Source organism: Mesocricetus auratus, mitochondrion, assembly GCF_017639785.1.
Source record: "Mesocricetus auratus mitochondrion, complete genome".
NCBI lineage: Eukaryota > Metazoa > Chordata > Mammalia > Rodentia > Cricetidae > Mesocricetus > Mesocricetus auratus.
The window spans coordinates 1,433-16,264 of NC_013276.1; the positions used below are offsets into that span (position 1 = coordinate 1,433).

The 14,832-nt window shown below is 36.2% G+C and overlaps 13 protein-coding genes across 13 annotated transcripts, besides 22 other annotated features; 12 read left to right on the top strand and 1 right to left on the bottom strand. All coding sequences in view use genetic code 2, as the record gives it.

Moving 5' to 3' along the window:
- Positions 1–1,230, top strand: part of an rRNA (l-rRNA) that runs on past the window's edge.
- A 1-nt stretch (position 1,231) lies between these two features.
- Positions 1,232–1,306, top strand: a tRNA (tRNA-Leu).
- Positions 1,307–2,261, top strand: ND1 (NADH dehydrogenase subunit 1). The gene has a single exon. A coding segment is annotated over exon 1 (955 nt).
- Positions 2,262–2,330, top strand: a tRNA (tRNA-Ile).
- Positions 2,328–2,398, bottom strand: a tRNA (tRNA-Gln).
- Positions 2,399–2,400: 2 nt separating this feature from the next.
- Positions 2,401–2,469, top strand: a tRNA (tRNA-Met).
- ND2 (NADH dehydrogenase subunit 2) lies at positions 2,470–3,502 on the top strand. The gene has a single exon. A coding segment is annotated over exon 1 (1,033 nt).
- Positions 3,503–3,568, top strand: a tRNA (tRNA-Trp).
- A 2-nt stretch (positions 3,569–3,570) lies between these two features.
- Positions 3,571–3,639, bottom strand: a tRNA (tRNA-Ala).
- Positions 3,640–3,710, bottom strand: a tRNA (tRNA-Asn).
- A 31-nt stretch (positions 3,711–3,741) lies between these two features.
- Positions 3,742–3,808, bottom strand: a tRNA (tRNA-Cys).
- Positions 3,809–3,876, bottom strand: a tRNA (tRNA-Tyr).
- Position 3,877: 1 nt separating this feature from the next.
- COX1 (cytochrome c oxidase subunit I) lies at positions 3,878–5,422 on the top strand. The gene has a single exon. It carries the CDS (start codon positions 3,878–3,880, stop codon positions 5,420–5,422), a length of 1,545 nt encoding a protein of 514 aa, YP_003208303.1.
- Position 5,423: 1 nt separating this feature from the next.
- Positions 5,424–5,492, bottom strand: a tRNA (tRNA-Ser).
- A 3-nt stretch (positions 5,493–5,495) lies between these two features.
- Positions 5,496–5,563, top strand: a tRNA (tRNA-Asp).
- Position 5,564: 1 nt separating this feature from the next.
- COX2 (cytochrome c oxidase subunit II) lies at positions 5,565–6,248 on the top strand. Its single transcript has one exon. It carries the CDS (start codon positions 5,565–5,567, stop codon positions 6,246–6,248), a length of 684 nt encoding a protein of 227 aa, YP_003208304.1.
- A 2-nt stretch (positions 6,249–6,250) lies between these two features.
- Positions 6,251–6,314, top strand: a tRNA (tRNA-Lys).
- A 1-nt stretch (position 6,315) lies between these two features.
- ATP8 (ATP synthase F0 subunit 8) lies at positions 6,316–6,519 on the top strand. Its single transcript has one exon. It carries the CDS (start codon positions 6,316–6,318, stop codon positions 6,517–6,519), a length of 204 nt encoding a protein of 67 aa, YP_003208305.1.
- Positions 6,477–7,157, top strand: ATP6 (ATP synthase F0 subunit 6). The gene has a single exon. The coding sequence runs from the start codon at positions 6,477–6,479 to the stop codon at positions 7,155–7,157; it is 681 nt and encodes a 226-aa protein (YP_003208306.1).
- COX3 (cytochrome c oxidase subunit III) lies at positions 7,157–7,940 on the top strand. The gene has a single exon. A coding segment is annotated over exon 1 (784 nt).
- Positions 7,941–8,009, top strand: a tRNA (tRNA-Gly).
- ND3 (NADH dehydrogenase subunit 3) lies at positions 8,010–8,357 on the top strand. Its single transcript has one exon. It carries the CDS (start codon positions 8,010–8,012, stop codon positions 8,355–8,357), a length of 348 nt encoding a protein of 115 aa, YP_003208308.1.
- A 1-nt stretch (position 8,358) lies between these two features.
- Positions 8,359–8,426, top strand: a tRNA (tRNA-Arg).
- A 1-nt stretch (position 8,427) lies between these two features.
- ND4L (NADH dehydrogenase subunit 4L) lies at positions 8,428–8,724 on the top strand. Its single transcript has one exon. The coding sequence runs from the start codon at positions 8,428–8,430 to the stop codon at positions 8,722–8,724; it is 297 nt and encodes a 98-aa protein (YP_003208309.1).
- Positions 8,718–10,095, top strand: ND4 (NADH dehydrogenase subunit 4). Its single transcript has one exon. A coding segment is annotated over exon 1 (1,378 nt).
- Positions 10,096–10,162, top strand: a tRNA (tRNA-His).
- Position 10,163: 1 nt separating this feature from the next.
- Positions 10,164–10,221, top strand: a tRNA (tRNA-Ser).
- Positions 10,221–10,290, top strand: a tRNA (tRNA-Leu).
- ND5 (NADH dehydrogenase subunit 5) lies at positions 10,291–12,111 on the top strand. Its single transcript has one exon. It carries the CDS (start codon positions 10,291–10,293, stop codon positions 12,109–12,111), a length of 1,821 nt encoding a protein of 606 aa, YP_003208311.1.
- On the bottom strand, positions 12,095–12,619 carry ND6 (NADH dehydrogenase subunit 6). The gene has a single exon. It carries the CDS (start codon positions 12,617–12,619, stop codon positions 12,095–12,097), a length of 525 nt encoding a protein of 174 aa, YP_003208312.1.
- Positions 12,620–12,688, bottom strand: a tRNA (tRNA-Glu).
- Positions 12,689–12,692: 4 nt separating this feature from the next.
- On the top strand, positions 12,693–13,833 carry CYTB (cytochrome b). The gene has a single exon. A coding segment is annotated over exon 1 (1,141 nt).
- Positions 13,834–13,900, top strand: a tRNA (tRNA-Thr).
- Positions 13,901–13,967, bottom strand: a tRNA (tRNA-Pro).
- Positions 13,966–14,832: a D loop.

A 14,832-nucleotide genomic window follows, 5' to 3' on the forward strand; every position in this document is an offset into this window, starting at 1 on the left:
CCTGGTGATAGCTGGTTACCCAATAAAGAATTTTAGTTCAACTTTAAGCCTACCATAAACTTTACTAACACAAATGTAAGCTTAAAATATAGCCTAAAGAGGGACAGCTCTTTAGGAACGGAAACAACCTCTAATAGTGAATAAGACAATCAATCAACTAACCATAGTTGGCTTAAGAGCAGCCATCAATAAAGAAAGCGTTCAAGCTCAACACTTAATAGTACATAATACCCTAAATAAAATCTATTTCCTATCTTCATAACTGGGTTAATCTATTAGCTAATAGAAGCAATACTGTTAGCATGAGTAACAAGAATATTATTCTCCACGCACAAGCCTATAACAACCCGGATAACCATTGTTAGTTAACAAATTATAAGTACATCACCCACTTATAAAAAGTACTTATTATCCAATGTTAGTCCAACACAGGTGTGCTAAAAGGAAAGATTAAAAGAAATAAAAGGAACTCGGCAAACATGAATCCCGCCTGTTTACCAAAAACATAACCTCTAGCATTATAAGTATTAGAGGCAATGCCTGCCCAGTGACTAAGTTAAACGGCCGCGGTATCCTGACCGTGCAAAGGTAGCATAATCACTTGTTCCTTAATTAGGGACTAGTATGAAAGGCTAAACGAGGGTTCAACTGTCTCTTATTTCCAATCAGTGAAATTGACCTTCCCGTGAAGAGGCGGGGATATAATAATAAGACGAGAAGACCCTATGGAGCTTTAATCTCACAACTTAATTTTAATAACAAACAGTCTACTGACTTTAAAAAACTAAATATAAGTTGTAGATTTCGGTTGGGGTGACCTCGGAGAATAAAAAAACCTCCGAATGATTATAACCTAGGCTTACAAGCCAAAGTACAAAATATAATCTTATTGACCCAAACTAATTTGATCAACGGACCAAGTTACCCTAGGGATAACAGCGCAATCCTATTCAAGAGTCCATATCGACAATTAGGGTTTACGACCTCGATGTTGGATCAGGACATCCCAATGGTGTAGCAGCTATTAAAGGTTCGTTTGTTCAACGATTAAAGTCCTACGTGATCTGAGTTCAGACCGGAGTAATCCAGGTCGGTTTCTATCTATTTACGATTTCTCCCAGTACGAAAGGACAAGAGAAATGGGACCTCCTTAATACAAGTGCCCCTGATTAATTAATGAAACCATCTCAATATAGTAAACACGTACTATACCCACCCTAGACAAGGGTTTATTAGGGTGGCAGAGCCCGGAAATTGCGTAAGACTTAAAACCTTGTTTTCAGAGGTTCAAATCCTCTCCCTAATAGTGCATCTAATTAACATTCTAATACTACTTATCCCAATTCTAATCGCAATAGCCTTTCTTACCCTAGTAGAACGAAAAATCTTAGGATATATACAACTACGAAAAGGCCCTAACATCGTTGGCCCATATGGCATCCTCCAACCATTTGCCGACGCTATAAAACTATTTATTAAAGAACCTTTACGTCCTTTAGCCACCTCAACATCCCTATTTATTATTGCCCCCACACTATCACTTATACTTGCATTTAGCCTATGAATTCCTCTACCCATACCTCACCCTTTAATTAATATAAATATAGGCATATTATTTATCTTAGCTATCTCCAGCCTATCCGTATATTCTATCTTATGGTCAGGCTGAGCCTCTAATTCAAAATATTCTATATTTGGAGCCTTACGTGCAATCGCACAAACAATCTCCTACGAAGTAACTATAGCAATCATCTTACTATCAGTCCTTCTAATAAATGGCTCATTTTCCTTACAATTCCTTATTACTACACAAGAGCACACATGACTCTTACTTATATCCTGACCCTTAGCTATAATATGATTTATCTCAACCCTAGCAGAAACCAATCGAGCACCCTTTGATTTAACCGAAGGTGAATCTGAACTAGTTTCAGGGTTTAATGTAGAGTATGCCGCAGGACCATTCGCCCTATTCTTTATAGCTGAGTACACTAATATTATTCTAATAAATGCTCTATCAACAATTGTATTCTTAGGACCAATCCATAGCCTATATCTACCACATGTTTATACAACCGACTTTATAATCAAAACATTGATACTAACTTCCTTATTTTTATGAATTCGAGCATCTTACCCACGATTTCGCTATGATCAACTTATACACCTCCTCTGAAAAAACTTCTTACCCCTGACACTAGCTTTATGTACATGACACATTTCAATTCCTATCTTCATAGCAAGTATTCCACCCTACACTTAGAAATATGTCTGACAAAAGAGTTACTTTGATAGAGTAAATTATAGAGGTTCAAATCCTCTTATTTCTAGGACAGTAGGAATTGAACCCACCTCTTAGAATTCAAAATTCTATGTAATACCAATATACTTCATCCTAAAAGTAAGGTCAGCTAATCAAGCTATCGGGCCCATACCCCGAAAATGTTGGTTTAAACCCTTCCCGTACTAATTAACCCTATTACCCTCTTAATTATTTACTTTACTATTCTCTCAGGCCCAATAGTCACAATACTCAGCAACAACTTCTTTCTTATATGAATTGGTCTAGAAATAAACCTTCTAGCCATTATTCCAGTTATAACTAACAAGTCAAACCCACGAACTACAGAAGCAGCTACAAAATATTTCATCACCCAGGCTACAGCTTCCATAATTTTCCTTCTTTCTATTATCATAAACTATAAACAATTAGGAACATGAACAATTCAACCTCAAACTAGTAGCCTCACATCTACACTAATCTTTATCTCCTTAGCAATCAAATTAGGTCTATCACCCTTCCACGCTTGACTACCAGAAGTAACTCAAGGCATTCCTCTAAGCACAGGACTCCTGCTACTAACTTGACAAAAACTAGCTCCTCTATCTATCTTATTTCAAGTCTACGAACTAATTAACCCACATGTACTAATCATGTCAGCTTGCGCCTCAGTAATAATTGGAGCATGAGGAGGCCTCAATCAAACTCAAACTCGAAAAATCATAGCTTATTCCTCCATCGCCCACATAGGCTGAATAATCTCGATTCTACCCTATAATCCATCCCTTACCATTATTAACCTTATCATTTATATTCTACTAACACTAGCCATATTCTCAATTCTTCACCCCCACTCATTTTTCTCTATCAAATCAACATCACTTCTATGAAATAAATCACCTATTATACTTCCCTTAATGTCCTCTATCCTCTTATCCATAGGAGGGTTGCCCCCTCTTACCGGCTTTCTACCTAAATGACTTATCATTACAGAACTCCTAAAAAACAACAACCAACTACTAGCTTCAATCATAGCAATTCTAGCCCTAGTCAATCTATTCTTTTATACTCGCTTAATTTACTCAACTTCACTTACTACATTCCCTTCCACTAATAACTCTAAAATATTTAACCACCAAAAAAACATAAAAAAATACCCAACCCTACCACTAACTGCAATCACAAGCACGCTAATACTCCCCCTTCTACCCCTAATATTATAGAAGTTTAGGATAAATAAGTCCGATGGCCTTCAAAGCCCTTAGTAAACCCTTAGTTTAACTTCTGCATAGAGATTGTAAGACTATACCTTACATCTAATGAATGCAAATCAATTGCTTTTATTAAGCTAAATCCCCCTAGATTGGCAGGATTCAAACCTACAAAATTTTAGTTAACAGCTAAACACCCAACTACTGGCTTCAATCTACTTCTCCCGCCTATCAGAAAGGGGGCGGGAGAAGCCTTAGTAGAAATATTATCTACACCTTCGAACTTGCAATTCGATATGATTATCACCTTAAGGCCTGGTAAAAAGAGGGTTATAACCTCTGTGCTTAGATTTACAGTCTAATGCTATGCTCAGCCATTCTACCTATGTTCATTAATCGCTGGTTATTTTCAACTAATCATAAAGATATTGGAACACTGTATTTAATATTTGGGGCCTGAGCAGGTATAGTGGGCACTGCTCTTAGCATCTTAATTCGAGCAGAGCTTGGTCAACCTGGGGCTTTACTAGGTGATGATCAAATCTATAATGTAGTTGTAACAGCTCATGCATTTGTTATAATCTTCTTTATGGTTATACCAATAATAATTGGGGGATTTGGAAACTGACTTGTACCACTAATAATTGGAGCCCCTGATATGGCATTCCCTCGAATAAATAACATAAGTTTCTGACTTCTACCCCCCTCATTCCTTCTTTTATTAGCATCATCTATAGTCGAAGCGGGAGCTGGAACTGGTTGAACAGTCTACCCCCCACTAGCAGGAAACTTAGCACATGCTGGAGCATCCGTAGATCTTACTATCTTTTCACTCCATTTGGCTGGAGTATCTTCAATTTTAGGGGCTATCAATTTTATTACTACAATTATTAACATAAAACCCCCAGCCATAACACAGTATCAAACCCCCCTATTTGTCTGATCAGTATTAATCACAGCTGTTTTACTATTATTATCTCTACCTGTCCTAGCTGCTGGAATTACAATGCTACTTACAGATCGTAATTTAAATACAACTTTCTTCGATCCTGCCGGAGGAGGAGATCCAATTCTATACCAACACCTATTTTGATTCTTTGGTCATCCAGAAGTATACATCTTAATCCTACCGGGCTTCGGAATTATTTCACACATTGTTACTTATTACTCCGGAAAAAAAGAACCTTTTGGCTATATAGGTATAGTATGAGCAATAATATCAATTGGATTCCTGGGCTTTATTGTTTGAGCTCATCATATATTTACAGTAGGACTTGACGTAGACACACGAGCCTATTTTACATCAGCCACTATAATTATTGCAATCCCAACTGGAGTAAAAGTATTTAGCTGACTAGCAACGCTTCATGGAGGAAACATCAAGTGATCACCAGCTATACTATGAGCCCTAGGGTTTATCTTCTTATTTACAGTTGGAGGTCTAACAGGTATTGTCTTATCAAACTCATCCTTAGATATTGTATTACATGATACTTATTACGTAGTTGCCCATTTCCACTACGTTCTATCAATAGGAGCTGTATTTGCTATTATAGCAGGCTTTGTTCACTGATTCCCTCTATTTTCAGGCTATACTCTTGACGATACATGAGCAAAAGCCCATTTCATTATTATATTTGTTGGGGTAAACATAACATTCTTCCCTCAACACTTCTTAGGGCTAGCAGGAATACCACGACGCTATTCTGACTACCCAGATGCTTATACTATATGAAACACTGTGTCATCAATAGGATCTTTTATCTCACTAACAGCCGTGCTTGTAATAATCTTTATAATCTGAGAGGCTTTCGCTTCTAAGCGAGAAGTTCTCACAGTAGACTATTCCTCAACGAACCTAGAATGACTTCACGGTTGTCCTCCCCCCTATCATACATTTGAAGAACCTACTTTCGTTAAAGTAAAATAAATGAGAAAGGAAGGATTCGAACCCCCTAAAATTGGTTTCAAGCCAACTCCATAACCTCTATGTCTCTCTCAATGAGATATTAGTAAAATCATTACATAACTTTGTCAGAGTTAAATTATAGACTAATCTCTATATATCTTAAATGGCTTATCCTTCTCAATTAGGCTTACAAGACGCCACATCACCTATTATAGAAGAATTAATAAACTTTCATGATCATACATTAATAATCGTCTTCCTTATTAGTTCTCTGGTCCTATATGTTATTACACTAATATTAACTACTAAGTTAACTCACACAAGTACAATAGATGCACAAGAAGTAGAAACAATCTGAACTATTCTACCTGCAGTAATTCTTATCCTTATTGCCCTACCGTCTTTACGAATTTTGTATATAATAGATGAGATTAACAACCCAGTATTAACAGTGAAAACTATAGGACATCAGTGATACTGAAGTTATGAGTATACAGACTATGAAGACCTATGCTTTGACTCATATATAATCCCTACGACAGATCTAAAACCAGGAGAACTTCGATTACTAGAAGTTGACAATCGAGTTGTACTCCCCATAGAACTACCGATTCGCATGCTAATCTCATCCGAAGACGTTCTTCACTCATGAGCTGTCCCATCTCTTGGATTAAAAACAGATGCAATTCCCGGACGACTAAATCAAGCTACTATTTCATCAAATCGACCAGGGTTATTCTACGGTCAGTGTTCAGAAATCTGTGGGTCTAATCATAGCTTTATACCTATTGTTTTAGAATTAGTCCCTCTTAAATACTTTGAAAACTGATCCGTATCAATAGTCTAAATCACTATGAAGCTCAGAGCGTTAACCTTTTAAGTTAAAATTAGAGACTTCTAGTCTCCATGGTGAAATGCCACAACTAGATACATCTACATGATTTACTACTGTTCTAACTTCTACAATCACACTATTCATCCTAATTCAGTTAAAAATTTCTTTACAGAACTTTCCCAATAAACCATCAAACAAATATCTTAAAACCCTTAAACTAAGTAACCCTTGAGAACTAAAATGAACGAAAATCTTTTCGCCTCTTTCATTACCCCTACAATAATAGGTCTACCTGTTGTAATTATTATTATTATACTCCCATCCATAATACTAACATCTTCTAACCGTCTCTTAAGCAACCGCTTCCATACATTTCAACAATGAGTAGTTAAAATAATTACCAAACAAATAATATCAATTCATTCGCCAAAAGGACAGACTTGATGCCTAATACTAGTTTCCCTAATTATCTTTATTGGCTCAACAAACCTCTTAGGCTTATTACCTCATACCTTCACCCCAACAACCCAACTATCAATAAATCTAGGAATAGCAATTCCACTATGAGCAGGAACAGTTTTCCTCGGATTTCGCCACAAAATAAAAAGCACATTAGCCCATTTCCTACCGCAAGGAACACCTATTCCTCTTATTCCTATACTCATTATTATTGAAACAATCAGCCTATTTATTCAACCCATAGCCCTTGCAGTTCGACTAACAGCCAATATTACTGCAGGACATTTACTCATACATCTTATCGGAGGGGCAACCCTAGTTTTAACCTCTATCAGTCCCCCAACAGCTATAATTACATTTATCATTCTTGTACTCCTAACTATTCTAGAATTTGCTGTTGCCCTAATTCAAGCATATGTGTTTACTCTACTAGTAAGCTTATATCTACATGATAATACTTAATGACCCACCAAACTCATGCCTATCACATAGTTAACCCAAGCCCATGGCCCCTCACAGGAGCACTCTCTGCCCTCCTTCTTACCTCAGGATTAGCAATATGATTCCATTATAACACTCTTACACTTCTTTATCTAGGCCTCTTAACTAATATACTAACAATATACCAATGATGACGAGATATCGTTCGTGAAGGTACCTACCAAGGCCACCATACACCCATCGTCCAAAAAGGCCTTCGATATGGCATAATTCTCTTTATTGTCTCAGAAGTCTTCTTTTTCGCTGGTTTCTTCTGAGCCTTTTATCACTCTAGCTTAGTTCCTACCCACGACCTAGGAGGCTGCTGACCACCTACAGGAATTATTCCACTTAATCCACTTGAAGTACCCTTACTTAACACATCTGTACTTTTAGCATCTGGTGTCTCAATTACATGAGCTCATCATAGCCTTATAGAAGGTAAACGAAATAATATAAATCAAGCTTTACTTATTACTATTGGCTTAGGAGTATATTTTACAGCTCTTCAAGCGTCAGAATACTTAGAGACTTCCTTTTCTATTTCAGATGGTATCTATGGATCAACATTTTTTATAGCAACAGGCTTTCATGGCCTTCATGTAATTATCGGATCCACATTCCTTATGGTGTGCCTTTTACGTCAACTAAAATATCACTTTACATCAAAACACCATTTCGGCTTTGAAGCAGCAGCTTGATACTGACACTTTGTAGATGTCGTATGACTATTCCTCTACGTTTCTATCTATTGATGAGGGTCGTACTTTCTTAGTATATTTAGTACAGTTGACTTCCAATCAACTAGGTCCAACTATAATTTGGAAGAAAGTAATTAACTTAATCCTAGCAGTTTCAATCAACATAATACTCTCATTAATTTTAATTCTAGTTGCCTTCTGGCTTCCCCAACTTAATGTATATGCAGAAAAAGCAAGTCCCTATGAATGTGGTTTTGACCCCATAAGCTCAGCTCGACTCCCTTTCTCTATAAAATTTTTTCTTGTAGCTATTACATTTCTTTTATTTGACTTAGAAATTGCTCTCCTCCTCCCCCTACCTTGAGCCATACAATCTACAAACCTTAAAACAACTCTAATTATCTCTACAATATTTCTATCTATTCTAGCGCTAGGCTTAGCCTATGAATGAAAACAAAAAGGCCTTGAATGGACTGAATAGTTGGTGATTAGTTTAACTAAAATTAATGATTTCGACTCATTAGATTATGACATATCTCATAATCACCAACATGACAACTACTCTATTTAATATTACATTAGCATTCGTATTTTCATTAATTGGAACTCTTATGTTTCGCTCACACCTCATATCTACACTTCTATGCCTAGAGGGAATAATATTAACCTTATTTATTATACTCACTATCACCTCATTAAACATCCACTCAATAATCACATATCCTATCCCTATTGTTATCCTAGTATTTGCGGCATGCGAAGCAGCAGTTGGACTCGCCCTATTAGTTAAAGTATCCTCTACATATGGAATAGACTATGTACAAAATCTTAACTTACTACAATGCTAAAAATTATTGTACCTTCATTAATATTACTACCATTGACATGATTTTCTAGTAGTAAAAAAGTGTGAATCAACGTAACAGCCTATAGTTTTTTAATTAATATCATTGCTATAACAACATTATGACAAAACAGCGACGGAACTTTAAACTTCTCCTCCATATTTTCTATAGACTCCCTATCCTCACCTCTTACAGCCCTTACTATTTGACTTCTACCATTAATACTCCTAGCTAGTCAAAAACATATTAAAAAAGAAACCGTACTTAATAAAAAGCTTTATATCTCCATACTTGTAACCTTACAAATTCTTCTAATTATGACATTTTCTGCTAATGAATTAATCATATTTTATATCCTTTTTGAAGCTACTTTAATCCCAACATTAATTATTATTACCCGATGAGGAAATCAAACAGAACGATTAAACGCAGGATTGTACTTCTTATTTTACACATTAATTGGTTCCATTCCCCTTCTCATCGCTCTTATTTCAATTCAAAAATCCCTAGGAACATTAAATATTCTACTTTTATCACTAAACACTTCAACACTAGATAACAACTGGTCTAATTACATCCTATGATTAGCATGTATAATAGCTTTTATAATTAAAATGCCTCTATATGGAGTTCACTTATGACTACCCAAAGCTCATGTAGAAGCTCCTATTGCAGGATCAATAATTCTAGCTGCAATTTTACTGAAACTAGGTGGTTACGGAATAATACGAGTATCAATTATCCTTGATCCTATAACAGAGACTATAGCATATCCCTTCATTCTTTTATCACTATGAGGTATACTTATAACAAGTTCTATCTGCCTACGACAAACAGATCTAAAGTCATTAATCGCTTACTCTTCAGTAAGTCATATAGCACTAGTTATTGCAGCTATTATAATTCAAACTCCCTGAAGTTTTATAGGAGCCTCAGCATTAATAATCGCACATGGACTCACATCATCACTATTATTCTGCCTAGCAAATACTAACTATGAACGAATCCATAGTCGAACTATAATTATAGCCCGAGGCCTTCAAACAGCATTCCCTCTAATAGCAACTCTATGATTTCTAGGAAGCCTGGCAAACCTAGCCTTACCCCCTTCAATTAACCTAATTGGAGAACTACTTATTACAATTACACTATTCTCCTGATCACACCTGTCAATCATTCTTGTAGGTACAAATATCCTAATTACAGCTCTATACTCACTCTATATACTTATCATAACCCAACGAGGAAAACTTACATTTCATATAAACAACCTCCAACCTTCCTACACACGAGAGTTAACCCTAATAATACTACACATCACACCTCTAATCCTACTTATCATGAACCCTAAACTAATTCTAGGTCCCACATTATGTAGGCATAGTTTACTAAAATATTAGATTGTGGATCTGAAGATAGGAGATAAAACTCCTTACCTACCGAGAATGTATGCAAGAGCTGCTAACTCCTGCTACCATGTATAATAACATGGCTTTCTTACTTTTATAGGATAGTAGTAATCCGTTGGTCTTAGGAATCAAAAACTTGGTGCAACTCCAAATGAAAGTAATTAACCCTATCACATCTGTAATCATCCTAATCTTTGTAGCTCTAATACTTCCTATTATATTATCCTCAACTAACATCTATAAAACCTATAGCTTCTCTAATCACGCTACATCAATAATTAAGTACTCATTTATATTAAGCCTTATTCCACTATGCACTCTATTTTATTCCAATACCGAACTTCTAATTACCAGTTGACACTGAGTAACTATCAATACAATTAAATTATCCATTAACCTTAAATTTGACTTCTTCTGTATCATTTTCCTATCAGTAGCCCTATTCGTCACCTGATCCATTATAGAATTTTCCTCATGATATATACATTCCGACCCCAACTTAAATCGATTTATTAAATACCTACTACTATTTCTTATTACCATAATTATTCTCACTTCAGCTAATAACATGTTCCAACTATTCGTAGGCTGAGAAGGCGTGGGGATTATATCTTTTCTACTAATCGGCTGATGATACGGACGATCTGATGCTAACACAGCAGCACTACAAGCTATCCTCTATAATCGCATTGGCGACATCGGCTTTATCGCTACAATAGCTTGACTGAGCCTAAACATAAATTCATGGGAATTTCAACAAATCTTTATAACAAATAACAACAGCATTATCCCGCTGCTAGGTCTTTTAATTGCAGCCATAGGTAAATCAGCACAATTTGGCCTTCATCCATGACTTCCATCAGCTATAGAAGGCCCCACTCCAGTTTCAGCATTACTCCACTCAAGCACAATAGTGGTGGCAGGAATTTTCCTTTTAATTCGTTTTCATCCACTGATATCTAATAACAACATGGCCCTAACCATGATACTCTGCCTAGGATCAATTACCACATTATTTACAGCAATCTGTGCTCTAACTCAAAATGACATTAAGAAAATTGTAGCCTTCTCTACATCAAGCCAGTTAGGACTTATAATAGTTACACTAGGAATCAATCAACCATATTTAGCATTCCTTCACATTTGTACTCACGCTTTCTTTAAAGCCATGCTATTTATATGCTCTGGATCAATTATCCACAACCTAAATGATGAACAAGACATCCGAAAAATAGGGGGTCTCTTAAAACCCCTACCATTTACATCCTCTTGTCTTATTATTGGAAGTTTAGCTTTAACAGGAGTTCCATTTCTTACAGGTTTTTATTCAAAAGATCTAATCATTGAAGCCATAAACACGTGTTATACCAACGCCTGAGCCCTTCTAGTCACACTTCTAGCTACCTCTCTAACAGCTGCTTACAGCCTACGAATTATCTTCTTTGCTCTAATATCAAAACCTCGCTACCTACCCCTAATTACACTAAACGAAAATAACCCCAAACTTATAAACCCCATTAAACGCTTAGCCATAGGAAGTATATTTGCAGGATTTATCATGACATACAACATCCCAACTACATCTATTCAAGTAATAACTATACCCTGATACTTAAAAACAACAGCAATCTTAGTCACTCTAATAGGATTCACTATCGCTTTAGAACTAAACAACCTAACATATAATCTAAAATCAAATACATCAACACTAACAAACTTATTCTCCACATCACTAGGGTATTTCACCCTTATCTTCCACCGCTTATTACCCAAAAAATTCCTAACTATAAGCTTTAACACACCCCTAAACATACTAGACTTAACATGACTGGAAACTTCTATCCCCAAAGCCATCTCATATATAAATCTCACAGCCTCCCAAATCCTTGCCAACCAAAAAGGTTTAATTAAACTTTACTTCATATCCTTCCTCATTACTCTCCTTTCGATTCCTATTTTACTAATTAGTTTCCACGAGTAATCTCAATAATAATAAAAATACCCATAAATAAAGTTCAACCAGATACTACTATTAATCATGCAGAACAACTGTATAAAGCTGCTACTCCAGCTCCCCCATCTCCTATTAAACCTAACTCATCTCCATCATAAACTACCCAACCACCCATACTATTAAAATTCAAGACTACCTCTACTCCCTCATAGTAATTAGTTACAAATGTTATCCCTAACTCTATAAAGATACTTATTACTAAAACTCCAAATATTAACCAACTAGATACTCACGTTTCAGGATATTCTTCAGCTGACATAGCAGTTGTATACCCAAATACAACCATCATTCCACCTAAATAAATTAAAAATACTATTAACCCTAAAAACGACCCCCCAAGACCTATCACCGCTAAGCAACCAGCACACCCACTAATAATCAAACATATCCCCCCATAAATAGGTGAAGGCTTCAAAGATGTGCCTAAACACCCCAATGCAATAAATGAACTTAAAATGAGAATTGATTCTATCATAGTTTCTACACAGATACTATCTATGACTAATGACATGAAAAATCATCGTTGTAATTCAACTATAGAAACATTAATGACAAACATTCGAAAAAAACATCCTCTAATAAAAATTATTAACCACTCATTCATTGATCTTCCAACTCCATCTAATATCTCATCATGATGAAACTTTGGATCCTTAATTGGACTTTGCCTAATTATTCAAATCCTTACAGGCCTATTCCTAGCCATACACTATACATCAGACACTACTACAGCCTTCTCATCAGTAGCACATATTTGTCGAGACGTAAACTATGGTTGACTAATTCGCTATCTTCATGCTAATGGAGCTTCAATATTCTTTATTTGCTTATTTCTTCATGTCGGTCGGGGTATCTACTATGGCTCATATACTATAGTAGAAACTTGAAACGTTGGAATTGTTTTACTATTCGCAGTTATAGCTACAGCATTCGTAGGCTACGTACTACCATGAGGCCAAATATCATTTTGAGGAGCTACAGTCATCACTAATCTTCTATCAGCTATCCCTTACATCGGCACAACTCTAGTAGAATGAATTTGAGGCGGGTTTTCAGTCGATAAAGCCACACTAACTCGATTCTTTGCATTTCATTTCATTCTCCCATTTATTGTAACAGCACTTGTTCTAGTTCACCTTCTATTCTTACATGAAACAGGATCTAATAACCCATCAGGCCTAAACTCAGATGCAGATAAAATCCCATTTCACCCTTATTATACAATTAAAGACCTCTTAGGTGTATTCCTACTATTGATTGCCCTCATAACTTTAGTATTGTTTTTCCCAGATGTTCTCGGAGACCCAGATAATTATACTCCTGCAAATCCACTTAATACTCCAGCACATATTAAACCAGAATGATATTTTCTATTCGCATACGCTATCTTACGATCTATCCCCAATAAACTAGGCGGAGTTCTAGCTCTAATTCTCTCCATCCTAGTCCTAGCTGCTCTACCCCTTCTTCATACATCAAAACATCGAGCTATAATCTTCCGACCTATCACACAAACTATATACTGAATTCTAGTCGCAGACTTACTTTTACTAACTTGAATCGGAGGACAACCTGTAGAATATCCATTTATCATTATTGGCCAACTAGCCTCAATCGCTTATTTCGCTATTATTATTATCTTCATACCAATTGCAAGCATAATCGAAGATAGCATTCTAAAATTCATTTGTCTTGATAGTATAATAATTACTCTGGTCTTGTAAGCCAGAAATGAAGATTAAATCTTCTCAAGGCATCAAGAAGGAAGGACTATCCCCCACCTTCAGCACCCAAAGCTGAAATTCTAGTTGAACTACTTCTTGTACATAAATTTATCTAGTCCATAATACATTTATGTATATCGTACATTATATTATTTTCCCCTAGCATATAAGCATGTCCTATTTAATTAATGTCTCTAAGACATATTATGATTAATCAACATTACTTGTACTAAACCATGTCTATTATAGTATTACTATATATGAATGATCTTTAAACATACCTGTGTTATCTTACATACCACATTCAGTCATAACCCTGCTTGTCCATATGACTATCCCCTTCCCCATGTGGTCTATCTATCTACCATCCTCCGAGAAACCAGCAACCCGCCCATATCTGCCCCTCTTCTCGCTCCGGGCCCATTTTAACTTGGGGGTGACTATACTGAAACTTTATCAGGCATCTGGTTCTTACTTCAGGGCCATAGAATGTTTTATCGTCCATACGTTCCCCTTAAATAAGACATCTCGATGGTTACGGGTCTAATCAGCCCATGCCCAACATAACTGTAATCTCGGGCCTTTGGTATTTTTTAATTTTCGGTGTGCGTTACTCCACTAGTCGTGAGGTCAGCTTATCTTGTAGCCATACTTTTTCACTCAAGGGGAAAGCCATTAATCCTCATGGGACTCGTCCAAAGACATATTATGAATGGTTTCTCGGACATATACAATTATTTGACTTAATTCCTATATCAAACCCCCCCTTCCCCCAACTTAGCAGCATTCCTTCTGACAAACCCCAAAAGCAGAGATCCAACTACCAAGGCCCCCTCCCACATTCTAGTAATCCTCCGAACATAACTTAAAACCCAGTATTCGTACAAAAAAATCCCTTCAAACCGTCGCTTGAATTTGCCTATGTGTGCCAAAAATTATCCAGGTAGTACGAAGTACATATTTA